General features: G+C 40.8%; 1 protein-coding gene across 4 annotated transcripts in view; it reads right to left on the bottom strand.

Moving 5' to 3' along the window:
• Positions 1-16,436, bottom strand: part of LOC124596250 (prolyl 4-hydroxylase subunit alpha-2) — a 345,289-nt gene that overhangs the window by 28,999 nt on the left and 299,854 nt on the right. For all 4 annotated transcript variants that reach the window (XM_047135319.1, XM_047135317.1, XM_047135320.1 and 1 more), the window contains one exon: positions 1,793-1,985. In XM_047135319.1, coding sequence (XP_046991275.1) covers positions 1,793-1,983 — 191 coding nt within the window. In that variant the 5' untranslated portion in view covers positions 1,984-1,985. The remainder of the gene's footprint in view (positions 1-1,792; positions 1,986-16,436) is intronic.

Raw genomic sequence — 16,436 nt, 5'->3', positions numbered from 1 at the left:
TCACATTTATGAAGAGGATGGAACCCCCCGCCCCCCCCCCCCCCCCACACACACACACACACTACTCATATTGACAAAGTTCCTCTGACCTCACATGCTCACATGAAGAGAGATCTGCTGAGGGTACTCACATGAACCTCTGCTTCTTTTCAGTTGATGACACAGATGTTGGCCTTGGGCTCTTAAGTCTACTTCAAGGGGTGCTTCACAGACACATTTAGATGGGTATGAATTTAACAAATATATGCACAATTAATGTGTGTTATTACAGTATCATGTGATGTTCACCCAAGAATACTAAATGTGGCACTACATTGTATGTCATAAATGTGCAAATCCTTCTGGAATGAATTTGATTTGGCCCACGTCACTATAGTAAATGTCTGCCCCCGGTAGCTGCGTGGTCAGCGCGACAAAATGTCAATCCTAAGGGCCCGGGTTCGATTCTCGGCTGAGTCGGAGATTTTCTCCGCTCAGAGACAGGGTGTTGTGTTGTCCTAATCATCATCATTTCATCCCCATCGATGCGCAAGTTGCCGAAGTGGTGTCAAATCGAAAGACTTGCACCTGGCAAACGGTCTACCCGACGGGAGGCCCTAGTCACACGACATTTTATTATTTACCATAGTAAATGGTCAGCTATACAAATAAATAAATTTATTTTTCAAATTGTTTTGTGGAATTTCCTAATGAACAGTTTGCCAGGAAACATAACTCTATAGTGCAGACATTTCACCACAAAACTTCCACATCTTCTACGACCTTAATATCCACGTGCATCATTTCATGGCTTAAATATTTTCACAATAGACCCTCTAGCCTCTCAACGAGAGAAATAGCTTAACAGTTATGTGCATTTTTTCTCCCTGTAAACAACATTTAAGAGGACTGTGACTGTACGAGCTACATTTATTGATGACAACGAAGATGATGATGATAATAATGATGATTCCTGTTTTACAGGATAAAACTATCAGGTTATTGGTCCCTTCAATGAGAAAAATTGGCAATAAACACATGCATTGAGTCACACAGTTAAAAAAAAAAGTTTTATGTAGAATACATTTTTAGATAAATGGTCCCACTATCAGTAATATGTATACGTAAAGAGAACATACAATATCACTCCAAGTTTTTCATGTAAGCAACACGAAACGTTGAAATATTAATCATGGGCAAGTTATATTAAGCAATTATTCAAACACCTGCAGCAAAAGTAGTCCAACTGGACTTGAACAGCATAATGTGAACATATTTGTTAGATACATGATTCTGAGAAAATGTATTATAACCATCAGCTGTTCACTATAAACCTATATGTCTACCAGTTTCGGACCATCATCACCGGAGGCAAGGCGAAAACAGATCACATGAAATCAATTTCATGTTTCTTATGGACTCATATAACAACAAAGTTATTGTGAAAGTTCACAAACAATAGTAAAGATCAGCATTTACAGTATTAACACAGTTTCACAGTGATTGTACTGTCACTATCATAATTTTGATGTTGTATGAGCCCATAAGGAACATGAAGTATGATGATCTATTTTCACCTTACCTCTTGTGATGATGGCCTGTGACCAAAACCAGTAGATACAAGTTTATAATGAACAGCATAATGCATTTTCTCAAGTACTTAATGGCTGTTGGGTGTCAGTTAATCTAACTACCTAATTGTGTGCTGATACTTAGTGACATATAGAAGTAGTAGTGCAATTATGCTGCTGGCATTTTCCTATTCTAACAGTTTTTAGGCTGTGTAATTTTCACAAACAATAGTTGTTGGTACCTCCTGAGGCGCTGCATCTTCTCCTCCTGTGCCTCAATGTAGCCCTCGAGGGTGCGCATCAGCACGGCCTCTGTCTCCAACAGCTCCTCCATGTCAGCAAGCGCTGTGAACAGCTCTGCCTTCACCCCCCAGTTGCTGGCCAGCAGCACCACGAGCAGTACCGACACAGAGGCTCGCATGGTTGCAGCCATGCCTGGAACAAGAAGGACATCACTGACTAAACTGTCTGTCACCCATGGTGAGCAATGTTGCACATAGCAACCTGCAAGTTATGAGATTTAGAATCAGCTGCATAAATGAACAAAAGTTAACATTACTAAATAAAATGTGGACCTGTTTTTGCTGCTTAGCTGTTCCGAAAAAAATGGAAGTAAATGTGTGTTGCTTCCTTCTGTGAATCTATAACTGCATGACGTATTTTGAAGTTTACAGCAATTTGTGTGTCACAGTGTGATCAATTCAGACATCTTTTACGACAACATTAAAGTCACTTGGTTCAAGCTGCACCGGAGTCATATTGATGCGGTGGTGAGACAGGCCCCCTGTGAGGGAGCAGGTACAGAAGGGGTACAGTAAATGACTGAAAAGAAAAGCAAGAAAGAAAGACAGTTTAAGAATTAACCGGGAGATGTATCTGCGTTCTCGAAACCCTCCTGTTCATATCTTCTGCCAAGAACAAGGAGCTGTTCCCCAGGACCACAAAGTAAATGCACACTGTTGTCGCACAGTAATTTCTACACTGTTATCTTGTCCCAGCACCCTAATACACAAATTACTACCACCAAGCAGACATCTACTGCTAGCACAGTAAGTGGCAAACAATGTGTTTGGTTCACATTGCTGTTGTCTACACACCTCAGTTAAATTCCACAATGTGTTCGATTCACCTTTCTGTTGTCTACACAGCTCACTTAAATTCAACAGTGGAGTTTCCGGTGCAACTTGACTATCGAAACTTGGTGAGATGGAGCTGAAGCCAATATGCTATTTGAATGAAGCTGTTCAACTTCTGCCTACTGAGGAGAAAAGTTGGAGGGGTTCGAGGGGTTTTGTAGTTGCTCATTCAGCCAGTATTTTTGCCGCTCCACATTTTGGTTGGTATGATATACTGTGTAAATAAAAAAAATAGGTCACAAATAAGCTTTCTTGGTTGATCAGTAATACACTGCTGGAAAAAAATCAGTGCGCCATTTTAAACATTTCCAGTTCACTCAAGATTTATTGTTGCAACAGTGCATATATGGAGTACATGAAATGACTACATCTACAGATCAGTAGCTCAAGTGGTTCTGAGGTACCAGTTATTAACCCATGCTGAAAAGACCATATTAGTACATGCTGAAACCTCCACAGGTGACAATGCAGGCACTGACTCTGGTATCTAGTCAGTCGTACAGATGGAGAATACTGTTCTCTGATACATTACGTCACACCTGCTCAACTTGTTCACATAGTACTGTAAGAGTTGTTAGTTGATGAGTCGCACAAGTCACTTCTCTTCCCATCATATATTACACGTGACCGAGTGGAGACAAGTCCAGAGATTGACCAAATGGAGACAAGTCCGGAGATTGTAATGTCCAGGGTAGTTGTTGCACATCTTGCAGAGTACACTGAGTTTCAGTATGTGGGCGAGCATTATCCTTTTGGAAGAGCACATCATCTTCCTGTTGCAAGAACAGCAAAAGGACAGGTCTAATTACATACTGCGCATACCGAGTGCTTGTTACTGTCCCTTCCAGAAATGCCAAAGGTGAATCAGAGTTGTAGCTTATCAGTCCCAGACTATAAGACCTGGGACAGGGCCAGTGTGCCTTGAGACAAATGAACTCTATGAGGCAGCGCTCACCAGGCCACATTGTAGCTGGAAACAAGCATAATTTGCATGCAGGCAGAATTTGCTTTCATCGCTGAAGGTCATAGTACGCCATTCCATTTTCCAACTGATTCTTTAATGGCACCTGTATAGTTGTGCACAACAATGCTATGGCATGAGTCAATGCTGTGGAAGATACGTGTGTCCACAACCTCGTCTATGGGTGTGAGGATGTTCATGTGACCACAGATACGAGTATCATTGCATAACTGAAATACCATGTCCAACTTCTGTGGTAATTCTCCAAAAGGACCATCCCACCATTCGGAAGTATTCAATTTGATCCCTTTCAAACTCATTCAGTTGGCTATAGGAAGCACAAGTGTGCCTCCATGTTGTGGTTGCCTGTTTGCTTCGCACATTTGCATCACACTGAGCCTTCTGGCTGTGAGCATTGCCTATTAAAGGGTACACACAGATAGTGCTCTGTAGCTATGCCACTACACTATCTGTTAGTGGATGATACTGAAACCATTATCAGTACATGTACAGTGCCCCAGGTGGCATATGCTGTCATTGGATCAAAATTGATGTGGTCTTTCCGAGTGTACTATTTTTTCCAGTAGTGTATTACTTTCTCATTGTGTCTACAGACAGCTACACAAACTCCAAGTTAAGTCATAGTCAGTGATTGTACTCTGTTCAACTACATTGAACCATCATGTAGTTGTAAACTAATGTATACTTTCACATTGGTCATCAGTTTCAATGCTCAAGTGTCTGGTGTCCTAAGACGAATGGAGCAAGACCTTACTTACGTATGAGGCACTTTTTTGTTATTCCAGTGTGGAATAATCTCTGATACATGCTACAATAGACAGACTTGCGTTGCTTTCCTAATCACTGTGCTAAATATTTAACCCAAGTAGTTCTGTTATCAGATCTTACTTGAGAGTATGTTTTGCTGTGCTTCACTTATATGAAACCAACCTAGAGAATTAAAAAATTTGCTAAATCTGTGTAGAAAAAAATCGCAGGATGGCCATTTCACTGACGGGGCAGAGGAGGTTTCACCGATGGGGCGGGGGAGGACAGGTTTGGCAATTCTGCCATAGGTACAGTATCACCTGCGACAAACACAAATGATTTTTACTTGTAACAGTTATTCAACACACAAAGTATTTAATTAATGAGCAGTACATTTAATTTAAATGAAGTTGATTATTTTGAAGAATGTTATTTCTTATAGTGTGTGTGTGTGTGTGTGTGTGTGTGTGTGTGTGTGCGTGCACCTCAGTGGTCAGTGCAAGACTACCAACATGGTTCAATTCTCAGACAGTTCAATGACTTTTTCTGACACTTATTACCTCTTTCACTATGGCAAGGACATTTAAATGTGAAAGATGTCAAGTTGCACCATGGTTCAGAATCCATGTTAAACTTTTGTCCCCTACAACTGGAACAACACAGAACCCATTCTCGTTCTGAGTCCTGGGAGATTCCACCTCTTTGTTTTGAAGGGAGTGGCCACCTCAGTTGAGTTACTGTCTGTACTGACATAACCTGTTGAGATGACTTCCGACTCATTAGGCTGTCTTTGTGGACGAAGTATGTAGGCTGAATGAATGGAACTATCCCTATTCTTAGATAGTCAACAGTTTCTGACGCTGAATTCCATAGAACGGAGGGGAGGCTTAAAGCTACTGTGATGCTGCTGTTAGTGTGCCTAGTCACTTATCCATCTACGAGCTAATTTCTCAAACTGTGCTTCGCAGAGCACTTGGTGATCCACAAAACAGTTCTACGCGCTCCACGAAAAGTTAAGGATTTTTTTACTGAAATTATTATTTTTTGATTATTAAGAAATAAATTGGGGCAAAGATCTCAATAAAGCGCCTTTTTTCTCCCTTGAGTGGCGTGTAGAAAAATATCGAGCGTAGAAGAGCAGAGAATAATATTTTACTGTCTTCTGTGTGAAACAGAAATTGTACAGAGGTTAGTTGGTGTTCCATTTTAACATTTTCGCCCGTCTGCTCCTTGGAACGAAAATAACGGAAGGATACACAGCGCATACAGACAAAACGAACCGCTGCCAGAATGATACATACTGTCTCGCCTGTGTGTGTGTGTGTGTGTGTGTGTGTGTGTGTGTCTGGCAGCAGACTGCATACGAATCTGCAGTTCACGTGTTTCTGAAGTCAGTAGTTGATTTTTCTTGTAGTTCAGTACTGGGAAATCGACGGATTAATTCTAAAAAGAGTTATATCTGCCAACTCTCCCGATTTCACACTTTTTCTTCTGCCTCCCGGTTCAACCAGATATAGAATAGACTCACTGTGCAAATTAAAATAGTCTCGTTCTTTTCCAAAACCAAGTAACAGATTGTAACAACGTCTATAAATACCTGTTCTGCCGAATTCATTCTCTACTCTTTCGTTTTACTATAGTTTTGGCGCGATTTTTTTCTGTCCGTGAAGTTCTGCGTAATGTGAAATCGGAGAATACAATAAACATCTCCTATGATTAAACTTAATGTCTTGTATGCTTAAATTGTGAAACTACTTTGCTTCGTCAATAACACTGTCATTTTATTTACCAAACACAGTACATATCTGCGACATAAAATTTAATGCTCCGCCTTGAATTTCACATTTCACAGGTGCTCCGTGATTCAAAATATTTGAGTACCCCTGATCAAAAGGATGTTCAAGAATTTACATCACATATAAGCTTTATTGGCTGTTTTTCTGCGGTGAATACTTGCGTCGAAAGTGCAGAATTTCCACTGAATTTTATTCCACATGGCGTTAATGAATATATAAGCGAACTTTATGATGAACCTATATCTGCAAGCTAAAGTCCACTGCGGATGTGCTAAGCACTTTACAAAACTCTATTCCGCATATCAGATTGTGTCAGTCATAAACACTGCCAGGTAGGTAGTCACTCAGTTGCTTGCGTGTCCTTGCTGGGACACGTCCTTTCATTTGTCTTCAACCGATGATGTCTGAGTTTTCTGGGCGTGCAGCTCATTTTCGTGACAGGTCTCTGCAGCGAGCGAAAAAGAAGGTCAAGACCGTTGTACGGTAGCGTGTTGTCTTGGGTGGCACACGCAAGGTCACGATCATTCTCATGTCAGCTGATTACAATAGAACTGGTATAAATGATATTGGGCGAGGTGTGCATTGCACGCGATTTCCAGCTGTCAAAAAAACTCATTAATAATACTGTTTGCTGCCAGTCACTTAGAGATGACTAGTTCAATAGTTTACTACCGTGCTAGCTTCTTTGGGCTTGAACCCAGATACAGGTACCGTTATTCAAACGGTAAGTTATAACATAAGCGCCACTACTGGATGGCATTGCGTTGCATGTTTAGGTAATCAGTCGCCTCCCACTCGTCCCAGACCTTTTTTTTACTTCTTATCTGCGTTGCATTTTATTACGTAGAACGTGCATATGCAACAACTTCCGTATTTTGTTTCAACATTTACATGTCTTATTCTTTACACTGAGTATTTTTTTCTTCTGTGATTATTTTCTCAGCAAGTGGCACAAAATGTTAGTATCAGTCCTGATTTAAATTATTTAGTGCTTTATCTTCGCTAAAAATACTTTTGTTTTGGAATATAACCACCCCCTATGCCTGATTCTTTGAAGAAACGAGCTTCCATATAAAAAGAAAAAAACAGCTTCAAATATCTGACTACTTTACAAATGAGTTCATGGGTTACAAATGGCTCTGAGCACTATGGGACTTAACTTCTGAGGTCATCAGTCCCCTAGAACTTAGAACTACTTAAACCTAACTAACCTAAGGACAGCACACACATCCACGCCCGAGGCAGGATTCGAACCTGCGACCGTAGCGGTCGCGCGGTTCCAAACTGTAGCGCTTAGAACCGCTCGGCCACTTCGGCCGGCATGGGTTACATGTTTGAGTATGCAAAACCTTTATAGTTGAAGACGCAAAACCCTAGCAATGTTGGTTCCATTAGTTTCGGAATACTCACCTATAGACTAATGAAAAGTGGAAAACAAAATTAGTAAACTAAAATAGTGATAAGCTCTTCATATGTTAATGCAAGACCTTTAGCTCAAATAGTGCATAGTATCAAACCCTTTATTTTAGGCTTGACCATAGCAAAAGTAAGTTATAAAAGCAATCATTAAATTGCAATTTAAAACTGTAATCATATACTAATACTAGAGTATTAAGTTTGCGGTTTAAGAGTCGAGTATGTTACAATAGGGGTGTACAAACAGCGGTTCAGCCGGCCGAAGTGGCCGAACGGTTCTAGGCGCTTCAGCCTGGAACCGCGAGACCGCTACTTCGCAGGTTCGAATCCTGCCTCGGGCATGGGTGTGTGTGATGTCCTTAGGTTAGTTAGGTTTAAGTAGTTCTAGGTTCTAGGGGACTGATGACCTCCGATGTTAAGTCCCATAGTGCTCAGAGCCAAACAGCGGTTCGCGGGCAACATGCGGCCTGGTAAATGTTTTTGTGTGGCCCGCCACGCGAGTTAGAAATGCCGAGATTTCCTTCCCATGTGCGACCCAGGATTTCCACTGGGACGGCAAAGTCAATAGGCATGTACACTGTGCATCGTAGAACGATGACAGTTCGCGCACGTCGATGCATAGAGGAAGCCTGCATTGTAGACGATTCCAAACGACAATTGCGGCACGCGCATGAGCGTGCTTTCCGCTTGAAGAAGCGAATATCCCGCAAATTAAGTCTCTCGCTTGCTTCCCCTGTATTTATCACTTACAACCACAATCAGCGTCGACAGTTCGCAACAAATGGAATAGAAACTCACTAAACAACTCGCTACGATCAAGTTTAATGCTCGCATTGGCTACGGCATTAACAGCAGAGCGCTCACAATACTTCTGAACGCCCATTGGCTTTCGGAGAATGCTTGACGTAGGTGCACAAAACAAGCCTGAAGTCGACCGCCATCGTTCCTGACTCCAACTACAATAGCACAGAGTTAACACGGCGCGGTGGGAACGACCACAAACGCATTTTCCGTTTACTTACTAACGTGCAGTCAGATCATACTGAGCAAGATATATTTAATGCTATGACATTACCTAACTTTTACAAATCTTTGTTTGCTGAAACTTTATTTGGGTCTAAATATATATTGCGAACAATTTTTTTTCTACCTTTTAAGAACAACAAGGGTAAATATAGGCCACTAGATACTCTTTGACAGAAATTAACCTGCAGGCTGTGATGAGAATCTCAATAAGCAGTCTCACTGATGATTTTAAAAAAATGTAGAAAAGATTGGTAAGATACATCTGTCTAGTTAAATTGATTAAAAATTAAATGTCCTTGGAGCTGTAGATGACATGAAACTAGCACAATAAATAAACTGATTAAAGCCGCCAGTATTTTATTTAATTTATATTTATTGGTTTTTATGGAAAATTTATACTTTTCCTAAAGCGTAAAGTTAATTAATGAATGCAATCATTCTAAAAGATGCAGCCCTCCGCTAACCTCCGTTTCCGCAATGTGGTCCCTGAGCCAAAACAATTGCACACCCCTGTGTTACACCAACAGTAAACTATAAACTATTTTCGATTTATAATTTTGTGAGGCTGTAAGCGAGAAAAGTTCAGAAAAGATTTGAAATTAGGTCTATTTAAAGTTTGTTCAAAGTTGCCAAGTGCTTCCGTTATGAAACACGAGATGAATATAGTCTGGACAGTTTGCGCGCCATAACACTGCCTTAAGAGATATACATAATTTCTAACTTTAATTCTTGATTTATTGTGTTAGTCCTTCAACATAAGGTTAAATCTCGTAATGAGCAGATTATGACACCATTTGAAAATTTTAAATTCAGTAACAGCTATATTAAATTACTGTATATCAAAGTCAACAATATTGTGCAATATTATTGGAGTTCTCCCAAAACTGCTCAACAATATTGTGGTTTGGAATGTTGACGATAAAGACGCTGCTGCTGGTGTGATACTTATTCTACCTTGTTGCAAGGAGAAAACAACGGTGGATGAAACGTTTGGTCAAGGAGCGTCGAAGGTTACCCACGACAACTTGTTGAGAGAACTGAGATTGAACAAAAAAAAAGAAATTATCAGGATATTTGTGTATTGATGGTACAATATTTGATACATTACTGTAAATTGTTGTCAACGTACATGGGCGTCCCCGCAGATAGATACTTGCCCCCCTCCCCCCAACCGGCCTCCACCATTACCTCCCTTGGAATCTGGAGTACGGCGTTTTTACTCATTACAAAATTCTTATACACTTCTAGAAGTGATTTCCCATGATCTCGTTAAACAGCTCATTTAGCCAAATGTAGCACTACGCGGTTGATCGCTGTGAGACAACGCTATGGCTTCAGCAACTGCTGTGTATCGATTTGTTTGTTGCTTTAAGCATCGAAGTAATGTACGTGTAACAAATATTGAGTATATAATCATCTGTTCTCTAGAATATAACGCTTTTTGTGTCACCTATAAATTTAGTTTTTGTGGCACGATACGTCTCTGAACTGATCACCTCATTTACATCAAAAACGACAATTTTAGAGTCTCCCCCCCCCCCCCCCCCCCCTCTCCTTTCCACTGGATAAATTTCTGCGGACGTCTTCGTGTCATGCAACAACATTACTGAAGTTCTCCCAAGATTAAACGATTATACACGCATACTTCATAATTTTGCATTATAATTATTGAACCCAATAATTAGAGCATCATCGTCCTTCGTGGGCTTCCCCCGTATTTTCTGAGCAATAAATCGTACCATTTATTCTTAACATTACTGTATTTGCACTCGTCCGTCCTCACATCCCACAATGCTGGTAGTGATTTATACATTGCGAAGGCCTCTAACCATAAAACGCTTTCGTTTTGTTTTGAACTCATTTTCAAAGCGAACAGTGAACACAGTGATGTCCACAATCTTTAGCACACGAGAGACTGGCGAGGATATTGTCTGTAATGCCCGCATAAGGCAGAATATTTTCGGGCAGCGCAATATATTTCAAAAGTTTTTGATGTTCTCAATACGCATTATTGCCCCACCTCTTAATCTCAGCCCTACACTTTAAATATTTTCCGCGTCAGGAAATACTGCGCAAAGTTATTGCTGGCATTTAGTGCCTGCGTCAAGCGAACGTCTAGTTTTGTTCTGTAAAAGTCTTCAATGGACGTACTGTATCATGTTCTCAGCAATACTTGTAATTATAAAAAACAGCTCACTATAAATACAGCGCAATTATTACATTACAAACGATGCAGTCACTTCGGAGGTCTGCAAAAATCAAGTTTTCATAGTGTCTGATAAATTTTCCGGTTTAAAAACTTTTTTTTTCAGTCTCGTTAATTATACATAATACATCCGTCGGGAGTCATATCTCCAATGTTACGACCGGCCATTAGACATCAGTACAGGATGACAGCCTGCTCTACACTTCTGGATGCGATACGGTCTTCAGCTATACAAAAGCATGACGCTCCCGCATGTTTTCTAACGTCACGTACGCAACGGCTCGTTCATTTCTTATATGATGCATTAGCGAATTACGTATTTTTTCTTTACTCCAGTTGTTCTTCAGCATACGAATATATGTTTTTCAGGGACTTTAAATAAAGATTTTGTTAAAACTAAGTCGAAAGCTTTGCTCCGAAGTCTGTGAGGGGTAATGAGATTATACGAATTGGCGGGGGAACTACGCATAGTTCTAAAATGAGTATGCTCATTCTGTATCGAAGTTAAAAAGCTTAATAACGCGTTGTTTCACGGTTATCTTAAAATCAATAAGCCGGAGCCCGCACATTATATCATTAATTAATTTTCCGCAAATTTCTTCTTCTATGGTGCAACCTTATACACGCTAATCACTGGAAAATTTAAGAGCGTCAATGTTTTTATATTTGCATGATGTCTCAATGTATTTGGTAGTACCACACTTGACTTCACATTATCGAGTGGTTCGTGCTCCCTGAATGCAAAGTAACGAGAAGTTATTTACTCCACGCGGTAATAGCGAAACGAAACAGCACTTATCGAAGATGCTCAAGTGATCTCAACCAGCCAACAATATTGCCAAACATGGTCGAATAGTTGCAAGGCATTCATCGGATTGCATGGAATCTGCGAGCGATTAGCGATCCATTGCTGCGACGTGCGATTTCGCTCCCGAGCAATCTTTTCAACTCTGTAAATGGACTGATCGCGTCATCTAGGGACAGACTGCTCTGATTCGTCGCTAATATGTGGGGGCCTTTAGAACAGAATTTTTCTTACTGCCTTGATCTAGGAACGAAAGACACTCGGCTAATTCACAATCAGAAGAGAAAGGTAAGTTTCGAAAGGGGCGGAAGTAGGACGAGAAATTAATCTTTACAAGGGAAACGACGATGAAGTTTGTTTCGACGCGTCTGGCCATTCAGTATGCCAGCGAGCCTAAATTTATTTTGCTGTGTGGGCGCGCGCGTCGTTGGATGATAGCGCTTTATCGCCAGCCTTGTGAGTATTTTCGTTCCGAATTTCGGATCGCACCAAACCGGACAGAAGCGCTTATCCCTGACAGAAGCGCTTGTCTCTGAGCGTGGGCAGTCTTGAGGTCAACGGACCAAGCAACTGCTCGTGGAAAATTGTTGCACTTTCGAGTACGTTGAGAATTCTGACATTTGATACGCGACATCTCTCAGTGCAGACTTCAGTTTGAAGATTTCGCCCGCGACCTGCGTTCCTTGGCCCGCGACAAAGCGGAAAAAAAACTGGACCGACCCACAAAATTGGGTTAAATGAAGGGCTAACTGCGAAGAGAGCGGAGCAAGAAGCAGCACAACGTGACCTCCATTTTCGACAAGTGACGCAAAATCAGCATCGTAACTAAACTCATAAAGAGTATTACAAGAAGAATGATAAAAACGACAGTTTTACACATGACAACAGAGACTTCGAGAACTTGTCCCTTTTTATGTAAAGTGAGAATTCACCAAATTTCCTGACGAAAGCCCTGTCTATCTGGCATGCAAAACAGTGGTCTTTGGAAACAGAACACCGAATTTTTGCTTCAACACTTAGTGCGGCAATAATTTAAGTACATTGACCTAACTTCGCAAAGAAACCTAAATTACAAGATGGTATTGTAGAAAAATTAACATCGTCAGCTAAATACTTCAAGTTTAGGCCTCTAAATTTTGATTAAACTTCATCCAAGATTGTTTTTATCCGTACAGTTAACAACTCATCCCTGGAAAAACGGCATGGAAATCTCCGTGAATCAAAATCTAGATAAGGCAGAAGAACCAATGTCTGTGAGCCTTGTGTAAGTTTAATTATTGTGCATGGTCTCCTTAGAAATACTTTCCTCCAAAATTGATGCACCGCTTCCAACGCCGTTTCCACTTCCGGAAGCAGTCTTGGTACGCCTTATGGTGGATCGCGCGAAACGCCGTCTGCGAATTTTCTTTTATCTCGTCTATCGTTGCATATCTTTGTTCTTTCAGTGGTGTTTTCAACATAAGAAACAAAAACAAAAAAAACTCCGCAGGGACCACGTCTGGAGAATACGGAGGACGGAGCAGCGACAGTGATTTTGTTTTTTGTGCAATAGTCACGCCGGACAGAGACGAATGTGCGGATGTGTTATCGTGATGCAAGAACCATGATTTGACTCGCCACATTTCTGGCCGTTTCCTTCCCACATTTTCTCGCAGACGTCGCAACACGTCCCGAAAGTACCATCGATTAACAGTTTGTCCCTGTGGGACGAATTCATGATTAACTAATCCTTTAAGGTCAAAGAAAATTATCAGCATGGCTTTTACATTTGACCTGGTCTGACGAGCATTTTTTGGTCTTGGAGAACCTTTCCCGACCCATTGTGAAGACTTGGTCTCAGCTTCATAACCGTAGAGCCACGTCTCATCACCAGTTTGATTCTCTTAAAGGTACATCTCGTTCTCAATTGAGCGATTCAAAAGCTCCTCACACATTGCGAGGCGAAGGTCTTTCTGGCTTTGACTCAGAATGCCGTGGAACGAACTTGGTGGCAACAAGATGCATTCCAAGACGCTGTGCCAGAATTTCACAGTGTGATCCAAATGAAATGTTACATTCTTCTGCACCCTCTCAAACAGTCAGTCTTCGACTGGCACGCTCAGTTTCGTTGACGTTCCTGGAGCGTCGTCGGTAAACGTCGAACGGAGTCCTGACCGAGGGTCATCTTTAACTTCCGTCCAGCCATGTTTAGACACCGAGTACGACTTAAGCATTTATCACCGTGGACTTCCATCATCTGATGTTTGTCTGTAAAGGTTTTCTCGAGTTTCACGCAAAATTTAATGCAGACGCTTTGCCCCTCCAACTCTGCCAGCTCGAAATTCGCAAACTGTGCGACACAACGTTCTACTGAATACTGCATTGAAGAATAACGGGCAGACAAACAACAATGAAACTTCCGGCAGTTACACATTAAACATGCGTGTGCAGGGATGCCAACCGCATTTCGCTCCAACACACTACTGGCGTGAAATTACGAATCTTCCGAAATTTTTTGAACAACCTCTTATAGTCGTCGCTGGAGGGAACTAAATCGCAAGACGCAACTGACACTTCACGAAATAACAAAGTAGTTGTTGTGGTCTTCAGTCCTGAGACTGGTTTGATGCAGCTCTCCATGCTACTCCATCCTGTGCAAGCTTCTTCATCTCCCAGTACCTACTGCAACCTGCACGCTTCTGAATCTGCTTAGTGTATTCATCTCTTGGTCTCCCTCTACGATTTTTACCCTCCATACTGCCCTACAATACTAAATTGGTGATCCCTTGATACCTCAGAACATGTCCTACCAACTGTCTTGTCAAGTTGTGCTACAAACTCCTCTTCTCCCCAATTCTATTCAATACCTCCTCATTAGTTATGTGATCTACCCATCTAATCTTCAGCATTCTTCTGCAGCACCACATTTCGAAAGCTTCTATTCTCTTCTTGTCCAAACTATTTATCGTCCATGTGTCACTTCCATACATGGCTACAATCCATACAAATACTTTCAGAAACGACTTCCTGACACTTAAGTCTATACTCGATGTTAACAAATTTCTCTTCTTCAGAAACGCTTTCCTTGCCATTGCCAGTCTACATTTTATATCCTCTCTACTTCGACCATCATCAGTTATTTTGCTCCCCAAAACTCCATTACTACTTTCAGTGTCTCATTTCCCAATCTAAAACGTACAAAGTAACGTATAAAAAAACTGTACGTGTTCTTTCGAAAATGTGTAAGAACATCCCGACTGATAGACCCTGAGTAAAGACGCTAATAACAAAAAAGTTACACAAAGAACTATCTGATACCAAATCTTTCTCAAACAGAGGCTTGTACTTTCCACTTTTAAGTACAGACGTCCGTCCCTCGAGCGCGGAAGGAAACCCAACTGCAGTAATACGTCAAAATAATTGGTGATACTGTGTGGATCGAGGTCTGACTTACAGGAAGCAGTCTTCGCTAACCTCTCGTCAGCTGCAGGATGAAAACAGGAAACTGAGTTAAATACTACACTCTTTACCAGTGTAGCAAAATAACATCACTGGTACTGTATTGTGCAGCAGCGCGTGTCGTGTTCCGAGATAAATGCGAGGCAGTCGAAATATTTTCGCTGTAAACAATCCACTCTACTATTACGCTGGTAAACAAATACGCTCGAACGGCAAAAACGCAGTTAAAAGCTGTTCGAACGTGTGGCTGTCGCGATAGTACAATAACTATCTGAATGGAACCCGCTTCTTTTGTTCTTTATTTCCATTTGCTTCCTGAAATGGAAAAAAGTGAAATGAATCATGTCATTTGTATAGCATCTAACTTCTTATCCACAAGCTACACTTCATATTTTCTTTCAGTTGCAAAAACGAATAAGTTTTGTGGTTGTCCGTGCGAGGAAAACAATTTTTTTTAAACTTATTCCGTAACATCGCAACTTTGCCATCGCGCTTTGTTGATAGTGATATGGTCATACTATACTCTAATCTTAACGAAACTGTAGTCTTTTAAAGCTGAATAGTTACTGAAAACGAGTGGAAATCGTGGTGTGAATACTGGCTCTCCTTTCTCTTTTTCAGTTAATATTTCCTCTTCAACGATATTGTTCAAAAGCTTTGTTGCGAACGCGTAGCGGTAATATAATGAACTGGAGTCCCGTTTGGAAGTTTACACTTTTGTCTTGATTACTCATAGTATCAGTTTGATATTATGTAGACGCTGAAATGTTTCTTGAACTAAGTCATTTTTTATTTACTAAAACTGTTCACTCATATAATTAATCTTTGTTTACATAGTTTCTCTTTACAAGCGGATACACCTTTTCGATGAGTTGTTCCTCTGTCTTTACAGCACAACTCTTCGGTAAGACGTTTTTGCCGGAATACGAATCAATGCGACAGTGCCGTTCCAAGTTGGCCTCTAGAACTTTCGTTAATATTCTACAAGATTCGAAAACATTCACTAACATTCAAGGATATTCGTAAACTTCGAGAACAATGCACAACGGAAGCAAAGGTAGCGCCAGAGAGGAAAAAAAAAAACAATCAGTACGCCGGGAAAGCTTTAAACATCACAAAAAACAGTATTTGACGGTGGATGACTCACAAACGGTCTTATGGTACCTTCACCCCAAAAACCAACTGCAACAAACAAAAACATATAATAGTAGCAAGTTTGGCAAACTTGCAACTGTTGTGAGTTTGGCAAACTTACAACTGTTGACAACAGTTTAAAACTATTGTAAACGCACATTCGGCGTTTTTATCTTTTGTTACAGAAAAGCAATGTAAAT

The sequence above is a fragment of the Schistocerca americana genome, chromosome 2 (genome assembly GCF_021461395.2).
Source record: "Schistocerca americana isolate TAMUIC-IGC-003095 chromosome 2, iqSchAmer2.1, whole genome shotgun sequence".
In the NCBI taxonomy this organism is placed as follows: domain Eukaryota; kingdom Metazoa; phylum Arthropoda; class Insecta; order Orthoptera; family Acrididae; genus Schistocerca; species Schistocerca americana.
The sequence above is the reverse complement of the archived record's forward strand: the minus strand, read 5'-3'. Positions and strand labels throughout refer to the sequence as shown.